The following is a 12478-nucleotide window of genomic DNA, read 5'->3' on the forward strand; positions in this document are numbered from 1 at the left end:
CCTATGCCAGTTTTCGGGGTAAAAAAAAAGTCATAAGACCCTATTTTGCTACTTTTTTATGCGCGTACCACAAAATATTGTTGCATGCAACTTTTTCACGCTTCTCTTGAAACTGGCGTAAATGACAACTGAAATCTACTCCAGTAAGGGAGTTGACGACTGAAACTCCAGTAAGGGAGTTGACGACTGAAACTCCAGTAAGGGAGTTGACGACTGAAACTCCAGTAAGGGAGTTGACGACTGAAACTCCAGTAAGGGAGTTGACGACTGAAACTCCAGTAAGGGACTTGACGACTGAAACTCCAGTAAGGGACTTGACGACTGACACTCCAGTAAGGGACTTGACGACTGACACTCCAGTAAGGGACTTGACGACTGAAACTCCAGTAAGGGAGTTGACGACTGAAACTCCAGTAAGGGACTTGACGACTGAAACTCCAGTAAGGGACTTGACGACTGAAACTCCAGTAAGGGACTTGACGACTGACACTCCAGTAAGGGACTTGACGACTGAAACTCCAGTAAGGGACTTGACGACTGACACTCCAGTAAGGGAGTTGACGACTGAAACTCCAGTAAGGGACGTTGACGACTGAAACTCCAGTAAGGGACTTGACGACTGAAACTCCAGTAAGGGACGTTGACGACTGACACTCCAGTAAGGGACTTGACGACTGACACTCCAGTAAGGGACTTGACGACTGACACTCCAGTAAGGGACTTGACGACTGAAACTCCAGTAAGGGACTTGACGACTGAAACTCCAGTAAGGGACTTGACGACTGAAACTCCAGTAAGGGAGTTGAGTAGCTTTCAAAGTAGATACATGGACTGGTGGAGGATGCTCCTAGATTATGATGATGCACATGCCTCATCATAAATTAGGTGCATCCTCCAGCATCGCAGGGGTATCACAGACTGGCGTAAAAAGCCCATCTTTGATAAATTACCCCAAATATTTTTCAATGTCTGTTGACCAGCTGATTTATAACTCCTAGGTAATAGGATATTAATGTCGATCATCTGTAAAATCATGCTACAGTATATGATCACAAATATGACACTAAAGCAAACATCAGTTCTTTATAACTACAGTACCTTCACTCTTTGGGAAAAGCTCTTAGATAGATTTTGAACATGGTTATGAATATCTACATCAATTCAGCAGCATTAAGATTTGAATACGTCCCTTGAAGAGACTTTGCCCAAATCCCAAATCAAAATAAAAAGCCTCAGACAATTAGTTCTGCAGCACTGAATTATCGTAAGTCACCTGTTCCTGCCAACAGTGAACAGGCTTAGAGGGGTGTCCAGGTTTTCTAAAAGCAGTTTTTGAAGCCAAAATCAGGAATTGATTTGTCATGTTAGGGAGCAGTGAACCCTGAACTATTGCATTAAACACTGTCCGTAGCTATTGCATCATCCACCCTAGCAGCAGGCCACAACTAGATGACAATCCCTACCTAGATATGTGCAGGGGTGAATCAGGAAAGGAATACAGGGGATAAAAAATAACAAATGACTACAGGAAGGCACAAAGAAACAATGGACAAAGTTGGAAACATTATCAAGCAGAAGTCTAAACCAGGAGAATTCAACAGTATCAAATTGGGAGCAATAGATCAGAAACAGTACCAAGCCTGAAGTAAAAAACTAGGAAGTTGCGTAAATTCAAAATCATCAGTCAAAAGGGGGGTGGGTAAAGATAGTGTAAGGCCAAAATCCAATAATGCAAAAGTCCAAGCAGGGTGAAACAGGCTAGTGTGGCATACAAAAAAATAATCACAGGCAACAGTGGCCAGGAGTTGCCTGTTTAAATAAACCATGCTCCCGATCATGTGACGCAACCCACATGACCATGATGTCACATGACCATGATGTCACTGTGCTGGACATGCCAGCTTTTTTTCTCATAGGCCAGAGCTTCTGTACACAGAAGCCTGGCATAATCATCCCTGTCACCATGAGCCAGCAGAGCTGAATGCAGACCCGCATGCTTGCCGACCCGCCTGCTAGGTGAGAGGATTCTATCCTAATTTTGGTTTAAAAAAACTGCATCAAAAAATCTGAATGTGAGGCAGCACCTTAAGTATATTATAATTGATTACAAATTAAATTATGTATTATTTGTCTACAGTATATTTGACATGTATATTTCTAAAATGTTTCTATCAATTTTTTTACAGCACTGAAAGTTCAGTGCAGCTCCAGTGCTTATGATCTGTTAAAACAAATTGGAGGATATAAACTGGTATGTCGTGGAACATTAACAATTAAGGTATGTGCGTTATAAAGAAAGACAATAAAATAAAACAACATATGAAATACCCAATGAACTAAATGTAACATGTCAATAATTCTGAATTATTATTATTATTCTTTTGTGTATTTTTGAGCCCTTTCTATTCTTTTCCATATGCGGTATTCTTAGTGCCTGGCACTTTTGTAGTAGTTTTTACTCATTTAGACTAATTTATAATTAGTGCCACCTGATTTTTTGCTTTTTACTAGGGATTATCTCCATAAGAGTCTTGCCTAATTTTTTATATTATTATTAATTATTATCATTCATATTATGTAATCTATATATATATATATACAGTATATATATATATATTATAATATAGGTGCAATATAGGTCTTAGATGATAATTGAGGAATACGTAGCTCCTAGAAACGAATTGATGTGGATGACGTAGTGGCTACTTAAACAGGGCTGTTTAGTTACTTGCATGTTAATGTACCATAGGCTTTAGAATATTAAAGGGATTCTCCGGGCTTTTAAAAAAATAAACGTTTTCTCTAACCTGTGGAAGAAAGGCAGTTTAGTTAGTACTTACTCCTCCATCGTGCTGGCGATGCCACCATCTTCACTGCACTTAACAGGCTGTGGGTACTTCTGCTTGGGTCCTGACAGGCTGTCTTCCTGTCTCGTCCTGTTCAGTTGTATAATAGTAAATGCATCTGAACAGGATGAAAAGGGAAAACATCTGGTCGTCACCTGAGCAGAGGAGCCTGTGTTCTATGTTAGTGCAGGTGAGATGGAGGCAGAACGACAGAAGGGTAAGTGCTAACTAAGCTGTCTGTCTTCCACACGTCAGAAGAAAGTGTGGATTTTTGAAACGCCCAGAGAACTCCTTTAATTATACAAACTGGGAGGACTCCTTTAACAAAAAACTTCAAAAGTATAAAGTCAAGGTTATTATGAACACAAATGTTTCTACATATTAGCATTCTTGTCCATTTCAGTTCTTCCCCATTGCCTCTTAAAGGGTAACATCACATGTATTTAATTTAATTATACAGGGTGGCCCACAAAAAAGTAGCCCACCTCCAGCAATAGTATAAAGAGGAATGAGCAAGTGGATTGTTTTTGTTTTTATTACCCACAAGTCACAAAAGATGCTGAAAGTGGTCCCCGTTCACTTCTATGCATCTTTGGGCATGTCGGATTATGTTGGCTGAGAAGCTTGCAGCTCTTCCACAGTGATGCTGGAGAAGAAATAATCTCCTGCTTTTTCCAACAAGATGGGGCAACATGCCACACCTCATGGAACTCACTGGCACGGGTTCATGAACTGTTTACAGAGGAGTGAACTGTGAGCCAGGGGTTATGGCGACCACCTTCCCCAGACTTGTCCACATGCGATTTCAAGGAAAACATCACAAACACTCTCCGCAGCATCACAAGCAGTATCAGCCAACATAATCTGACCTGCCCAGCGATGCATAGATGTGAATAGGGACCACTGTCAGCATCTTTTGTGGCATGTGGGTAGCTAAAAAACACAATTCACTTGCTTGTTTATCTTGTCATACTATCGGTGGAGGGGGGCTACTTCATGGGCCAGACTGTATCATTTGTAGCATTTTTTTCAAACTTTTCTGGGTTCAACCACATTGGACATAAACACTTCCTTACTATATTTTCTGTATAGACAGTACAGCAGGGTGTGTGCATTTATGACATGGGAATTATTTGCCAGAGAAAACTCAGAATATTAAATGTTATGTTGGCAGCCCTTGTCCGTCGCTGCCCCGCTACTTCTATTAACATATTTCATTGAACTACTTCCACTTTTGCCATCACCCCCTCCCCTCCCTTTTTGCGCTGTGCGCAGTTGCATTGCTGCTTCTAATTTTCTAATTGTTAGTCAGCTTCTGCTGTAAATGCTTGTCTGCCTTCTTACTCTCTGTCTGAACTTATGTCCTACTTTACTAGTTGAACATAGAAACATAGAATGTGTCCGGCAGATAAGAACCATTTGGCCCATCTAGTCTGCCCAATATACTGAATACTATGAATAGTCCCTGGCCCTATCTTATATGAAGGATAGCCTTATGCCTATCCCATGCATGCTTAAACTCCTCCACTGTATTTGCAGCTGCCAATTCTGCAGGAAGGCTATTCAAATGAAGGTGTGCTATTCTGTCTGCTCATGTACTGAATTTCTGCCAGTTAATCGACTTGCTTCTCCCCTGCCTCTCCTGACCTTTGCCTGTCTACTGTACTGACCCTTTGCTGCCTGCTCTGACCCCAGGATAGTTACATTGATTTCTGCCTGACCCGTTGGTGCTTTGCAACAGTGTCCTTGACCCCCGTTTGTTAGATGCCAACTGCACCAGGACTATTCAAAGAGGTGGCGGGTCCCCTGCAGCTAACGCCAGATACCTGTATAGGGGTTAAAGGAAGAAAACCAGATAACACTTTTAGGACTAGCCCAAAGTCAAACCAGTCACACCCGTTACAGCATCTTCCAGAAACCCGCTCACTAGAGACAGGAACAAAAAAGGAGATGCATACAGAGGTCTGTTTGTACAGTGTTACTATCCTGCCTTACATAGGCCTCACATAGTTAGCTGTCATTAATTCACCCACCTCTTGATCAACGTGCAGGATAACAGGCAGAACTGGATGGATGGATGTCTTTTTTCAGCCTTACAAATTATTGGGTCATTTATCAAACTGGTGTAAAGTAGAACTGGCTTAGTTGCCCATAGCAACCAATCAGATTCCACCTTTCATTTTCCAAAGAAACTGTCAAAAATGAAAGGTGGAATCTGACTGGTTGCTATGGGCAGCTAAGCCAGTTCTACTTTATACCTTCTAATGATAATGAGATGACTCTACTCATCCTATCATAGTCTGTACTGCAAAGTGATATGTGAGTTACATAAAACAAGAATGGACAGTCTGTTGTGACTGATTTTGTGGTCAGAGTAAAAACTGGAATATTTAAAAGCTATGTAAACATTTGGGGGCATTTTTTTATTTTTGCATTGTACTCATTTTGAGCTAAAAAATCTTTTTTTCAATTGGTCTTTATTAAAAATATGGAACCCTTTTTTCTATACATAGCAGCCTCTGGATGTTCTCAGTTTTTTCATCAGTTGGGAAACTGACGGGCTCCTTATCGCATTATAAACACTCTTTATAGCTCAGTTCTTGTCTTACTGATAAGAATGTGGCTTAAATGAGTGTTTATGATCTCTTAGTACTTTAGAGATAAGGGTTATCAGATAACAGCACAAAGTGAAAGTACCAGTCACAAAGTTAGAAAAACAGTTAACCCTTTGTGACAGAATGTCTCAATATTTTTAATAAAGGCCAATTGAAAATATGATTTTTAGCCAAAAATTTGTCAAATGCAATCATAAACAAAAATTGCCTCTGAAGGTGTACATAGCCTTTAAATATTTTTTTAATGTGAAAGGTAAAAGCAAAATAACTGAAATTATAAAGAAACATATTTTAGAAACATTGCATTGCGTCTTATGGTGTGAATACTAATGAGCACTTCCATTATGGAAGCACTCATTAGTACAGGAGGACTGGGAAGCAGTGAATGCAGCGCTACCCGGACTCTGTACTCAGTGCTTCCTGGTCCTCGGTCCCTCAATGTGCTGTGACTGACGTCGGGTCACAGCACAGCGTGCAGCAGGAAGAAAAAGAGCTCTGGATGTGAGGAGTAGCAGGAGATCTGAGCATGGGGGTCATTCACAAGGAGGTCTGATCTGAGGTCTGAATCTGATGTTTGATTGGGGGACATTGAGGTCTGATCTGAGGTCTGATTGGGGGAATTACTGCGGTCTAATCTGAGGTCTGATTGGGGGACATTCACATTGAGGTCTGATTGGGGGACATTCACATGGAGGTCTGATCTGAGGTCTGATTGGGGAACTTATTAACACTAGGGGTCTGTTCTGAGGTCTGATGAACAATATTTTTTTTCTTATTTTCCTTCTCTGAAACCTAGGTGTGTCTTATGGGCAGGTGTGTCTTATAAGCTGAAAGATATGGTAAAACGTGATTTAAAAATGTCAGTATAATGAAAAAACTGTTTAAATAAGTATTTTTTGCAAGTCCCTTCTGCAGAAAATCAAGTATATTTTTTGCCTCCATATAATGTATATTTTTTCACATAGGGCAAAGGAGATATGACAACATATTGGCTTGAGGGGAAGACTGCCACATCAACACAGAATATCATTCCAAATACATCAGCAGTCATGCAGGAAAAAGAGAGAGAGTCATTTAATCTGATACCTGGAGTGATATCTACTGAAGCCCTGTCAGCTTCATTTTGAGAGAGGTTATACTTGTCTTGACTTGCTGATTGTAAACCATCTAACAACTTAAAGCGGATTGTGCAACTCCGTGTTCTAAAACAGATTTGGAACTTGTGAGGGGCTCTATGAAAGAAAAACAAATGTGTTTGTGCATTACTTTATCAAGAAGGTCCATTGGTTGTGTTTTGGAAAAGTCTATTTAAGGACCTATTAAATCTGTTTCATAACTGTTGTCTCCCATATCAGTTATGTCTATTTTTACAGTACAGTTTAGAGAATAAAAGCTAAACTGTGGTTACTATGTGAAACAAGGACAAGGCGTGACAGGTTTGAGAACTGATAATCACTCTTGAGAAGGTTCTTCTGGACTTTGAAACATCCATTAGTCAGTGTCAGTCTTATCCTTTCTCAGAGAGGACAGCAAACTAAAGTTGAATCTTATGCCTCCAAGCTATGGTTAAGTGCCCATTCCACAATTTTCATTTCCTAATCAACCCAGAGGAACATTCATTTTTGTAGCATATAATGCATTGATAATACATACAATAAGCCATGTGCAAAAACATTTTCTGTGAAGCAGCAAAGGTGTATACTCTTCATTATGGGGATACTATGAGATGAACAAACTTACCTCTACTGGATGGCACTTCTTGGGCATGGAGAGTTAGGAGGTGGCACATGTCGGCCTACTAACTGTGGTGGGCCACTACCAAAACGTCAATGTTAAAGTATCTCCTTAGTTTTATATTGCTTCTTGTGATGTAAATGATGGTATACACAGCAAGTAGATTTAGTGACTGATAAATATGACAAAATGTAAATGTACTTGTGCTATTGATATATGATTCTCATTATACAAGTGCACAAGAGAAGCCATATACTGTAGATAATTCTTTAGCTGTAATAGGGCAGACAGCACACAGACAATGCAAACTATGAAGTAGTTGCTCACTTAGGATTGCTGTGATGTCATAATAGAAATACATATATTTTGTGCTAGGGCTACACAGAGATACGGCCGAAGATCATAGCGTAGTGCTGCCTTCAACGCAGCTAATGAAAGTGACTGTGGTTACATTGCCACCTGCAAATTGCCGCAAACATGTCACTACAGTAGTCAGAAATCCCAAACTGCTGTATATTTCAGGTGACTATCATGTGAAGGTTGCAACAACCTGCCAGACTCAATGCGACCACTGGCTGCAATGCATGCAGCGTGACACTGCCATCTTTGACCGTGCAACGTGTCACATTGACATTCGCAGTTTAGCCCTAGCCTTAGGGGTGCGATGTTTACAAGAACCTTCGAGATGTATTTTTATAGGTTATCGCCAGTCATTGATACCAAACCAGGCAACATAATTTTTTTATTTTTTTCTTGAAAATATACCCAAAAATCATAGACAGACATTTTTTATGGATACACTGGAAAACTATTTTAAATCATAAAGAATGCAAGTAATTATTAGTCTATTGCTGAGAGCACTAATATGAACAACAGCAATTACTCTGAACTGTAAAATGATTGTAATCACAATAACCTGCACAAGCTCCTTCACCTTCAACCAATCACAGACTCATCCATTTTTCCTGTTTTTAGTCCAAAAATGTACAGATAGGGGGCAATCTTGTACAGCGTATAAGAATTTGTGCAGGTATGTCCTTCTAGGCAGGGGAGTACACAAATATCATAGGGCCCCATAGCAAAATTTAGTATTGACCTCCCTGTGCCATCCAGTTTGCCAGTACAATTCAGAATACAAAGAGCAATGCCCCATATTTTTTATGAATTTACTTTTTCATTTCTTTTTTACCAAGCAGAAGAAATTGTAATTAAAAGTACTGTAGAAAAAAGGGGTCGCCCTGGTGTCACCCACTTTATCCATCCTCTACGTTGAAAAAAGTGGAACAGGTGCTTTAGAAATACATTGATAACCCTTTTTTTCTCCCCGAGGTTGACCTAGTTCAGGCATTGCATACAATTCTGTATAAAATAAACAGGTAAAGCCACAGAGCGAAGGTGGGCGAGATAGATCTATGGCGAACACTAGCTACTTTCTAGACCCAGCTAGAAAATAAGCCACCAGAATTAAATTATCTAGAAAGATCACAGAAAGACCAGATCACAGAGGGACAGAACACAACAAGTCATCATGAAAACACATAAGTATTCTTTTTTTTTTTAACAAAGACACTGCAAACATACAAATATTAGGCTACTTGGACACTAGCGGCACGGACCTTCGGCAGGCTGTTCCGTCGGGTGAACAGCCTGTTGGATCCGTCCTGCCGCTAGTGACCGTGCTGCTCAGTCCCAACTGACTATAATGGGGGCGGCGTTCCGGCGACGCACAGCAGCGCACGGCAAGAGGCTGCCGGAAGAAATGTCGGACATGTCATCGTTTTATTCCGGCAGCCTCTTGCCGTGCGCTACCATGCCTCGCCGGAACTCCACTCCCGCCCCCATTATAGTCAAGGGGGACGGAGCGGCAGTCCGGCGGCACACGGTCACTAGCGGCAGGACGGATCCGACAGGCTGTTCACCCGATTGAACAGCCTGCCAGAGGTCCGTGCCGCCTGTGTGAAAGTAGCCTGAGTGTAAAGTTCATTGTTGTCTTTTACCCTGCAAGTATCCGAAGCTTAAAACTTGGGATGCCCTCCCTAAGCAATAGATATTATATATTAAAATATCTGTAGGCGGCACAGATTTAGATATATCGTTTACTTAAAAATGTAACAGACGAAAGAGATCAGCGCTGAAAATAATGAAATGTAATAAAGAAAGCAATGTGAGATCTAAATGTGAGGACATTTATTAACAAGCTCTTGCCTCTTAACAATGACTTGTTTATGCATGGAAGAGAATTATTGGGCTCAATGTGAAATGCCCGTAGACCTTGTAAAAAGTACATTACTGTATGCCTCTGGATACAGCTAATGTTCGTGTTTAATGAGTTGCTATTTTAGCACTTTTATTTTTAACCTTTTCTCCAACTAATTTGGAAAACCACAGAAACAATGCAGGGGGAGAGTTCATTGATCCCTATAATAGCTTGGCACACCTGGAGAAATAGTTGACACTTTCCCCATTTTTTTTCCGTGCTGTGTTTTATCATGAAGTCAGCACTTCTTTCCACATAAATGCTACACGTATATCATCATGGGGACGTATTACGTGTATGTCTGCAGTGTGTTTAGCTAGCTATCTGTAATGCAATGTAGGTGCTATAGTAGCAAGCTTTTGGCCAGATATTATATTTTGTTTTACGCTCTGGAGAAACGATATAAATATTATTACATGGCACACCATATGCATAAATACTGACGTGTTGTGAAATACATAAACCATCTGTTTTGCTGAGCAAGATAGACAGTCAGCTCATTCCTCCTCCCGCCCCACTCGCCTCTCAATAGACTTCTATGGTAGCACGTAATCTGATTCTATAGTGCAAGATGAAGAATTGGAGTGGAAATATATGCACTTTTCTCTGATAAGGCTGGGTTCACATCAGAAGTGTATGTCTGGAGGCAGGGGGAAGGCTCAAACGTATCACTCTGTATCGACATGTAGTGGGATACGGCCTCCACACATTCATGCATTCACTATTTTCCCTTCTCACTGAATTATTTTGCAGAATTGAATCCCATCCACCATAGGCAGCGCAGCCTCAGGGGATGACGCATCAGTCACTCATAGGCTATTATAGAATGTGTTAAATGGATCCTTTTGTTTAAAGTACACTGCAGGATGAAGGAGCACAGACTATTGCTCTATTCTTACAGTTTTTTGCAGTTTACTGATATGTACCTGACAGATAGAGGTCAAAAGGATACTCTTTTGACCGTCATCTGACTAATGGAGCCCTATAAAAACGTTTATAGTGTACTTCTGGACGTTTCCTAACGTACAAGCTAAAGGTAGGGGGAAACTTTGATGTGGACCCAGCCAAAAATATATTACAAAGTTTCTTATATTCACATGTACTATGAATTGATGCACATCATTTTTAAAAGTTAGCGTCCATTTAATTGTTATTATTGTATATGCAGGAAATGTCCTCAGCAAGACTGAATGGGTTATCTGCAGGGGTGCACCACCAATGAGGCCAGGTGAGGCGATCATTGTGGCAAAGGGGTTAGGTTAAGAAATTTGCATGGGGGGGTCACCATTTCAGTTTTTGCCTCAGGCAGCAGAAAGGCTGGTTAATCTATGAATCAACCCAAAACTATAAACCCTAGGGGAAAGTGATTGTCTTCAAAGTCAGATTTAAATAGGATTGTCTTCTGCTGGATGTTTTTTTTTTTTTCATTATTGAATTAGAGACTGGAGCCGCCAGTGGATCTTCTAGTGCTCTGATGGGCTTGTCTACTTGGTGACACCAGAGAGCGGGCAGGCACTGCATTCTGCTGTTAAACTTAATGCGGACCATTTCTATGTCGACCTTGCAAGCAACGATATTGTACAAAAAAAATGTAAATTAGTATAGAGAAGATCAATAATGAGCTCCTTGATAGATGTTTCTAAAAGGTGGTCCTCCAAATTCACAAATAGTCAATAATGAAGAACATCATTATGTTGACAGTCTTGGGCAATATTGCATATGATACGACTATCTCTGTAATAGTAAAATGCCCTTTATGGGTTCTTGTCTAATTACTGTTATTGCAAATAAACATGATATTACATATTAATTTGAAAAATGAAGTAAAAAATTGTACAAGCTTCTGAAAGTGAAGATTTCTTCAAGGTGTTCTCCAGTCATTGGAGGTAAAATGTCATATTGCACAATATAATAAGCAACCATAAATAAGCTTACACTTCATTCGTCTTTGAAGGATTTTGAGCAGAAATTGATGTGCTGTGGATTATGCCTTTTGCTGATCGTGCACTTTAAAGCTTAGTATTAAGTAAATACTACAGAAAAACAGCTATGCCTACAACTGTTCCTGAACAACAGAGTGACCTAAATCTGAGGCTGTAGTGACTATAATGTATCAGAGATTAATAATGGGACAGCTACAAATTGTAATTTTGCTGAAATGTTTGTATTTTATGTGGATTTATAAACTTGTTTTGTTTGTTGTATAGCATTTAACAGTCATAAAGTGCAATTTGTAATGTTAAATAAACAGAATGTATATATCTTGCAACCTGCATATACTGTTTCTTAGGCACTAAGCCTAAAGTTGCAGAGCATTTTATATAGTAAATATGTCCCATATTTACTATTGAAAATGCACCTGGATTTACGATACTCCAGCCTTATTAAGGCCCGTGTGCCAGAATAGTAAATTTGTTGAATATTAAAGGTGTTGTCTCACTTCAGCAAATGGCATTTATTATGTAGAGAAAGCTAATACAAGGCACTTACTAATGTAGTACCTTTTATTTCATGTTCCCACTAGGATAATTGCAAGGCCAATGCTAGTGCTTCAGGCCACTCTGGGACCTTAAAGAAACAAATATTAAGCAAAATGATAATCGAGGTAGTGTGGCAGAGTGTCTTCCACAAAATGCTGGGTCTCAGAGGTTATACCTCCACCAAACATAAAGTGTTAGCATGTCCTAGTGGACAATAGTGACCCGTAGTGTATTCTTTGTTTGCAAGTGAAAATATATTATACAGTACAGACCAAAAGTTTGGACACACCTTCTCATTCAAAGAGTTTTCTTTATTTTCATGACTATGAAAATTGTAGATTCACACTGAAGGCATCAAAACTATGAATTAACACATGTGGAATTATATACATAACAAAAAAGTGTGAAACAACTGAAAATATGTCATATTCTAGGTTCTTCAAAGTAGCCACCTTTTGCTTTGATTAATGCTTTGCACACTCTTGGCATTCTCTTGATGAGCTTTAAGAGGTAGTCACCTGAAATGGTCTTCCAACAGTCTTGAAG

General features: G+C 39.9%; 1 protein-coding gene across 1 annotated transcript in view; it reads left to right on the forward strand.

The window, feature by feature from the left end:
* Window positions 1-6588, forward strand: part of LOC122927542 (atrial natriuretic peptide receptor 2-like) — a 165986-nt gene extending 159398 nt beyond the window's left edge. Inside the window, exons 22-23 of the mRNA XM_044279476.1 lie at window positions 2187-2278; window positions 6427-6588. Of these exons, the coding sequence (XP_044135411.1) occupies window positions 2187-2278; window positions 6427-6588 (254 nt within the window). The remainder of the gene's footprint in view (window positions 1-2186; window positions 2279-6426) is intronic.
* Window positions 6589-12478: the final 5890 nt, after the last annotated feature.

The sequence above is a fragment of the Bufo gargarizans genome, chromosome 1 (assembly GCF_014858855.1).
Source record: "Bufo gargarizans isolate SCDJY-AF-19 chromosome 1, ASM1485885v1, whole genome shotgun sequence".
Taxonomy (NCBI): domain Eukaryota; kingdom Metazoa; phylum Chordata; class Amphibia; order Anura; family Bufonidae; genus Bufo; species Bufo gargarizans.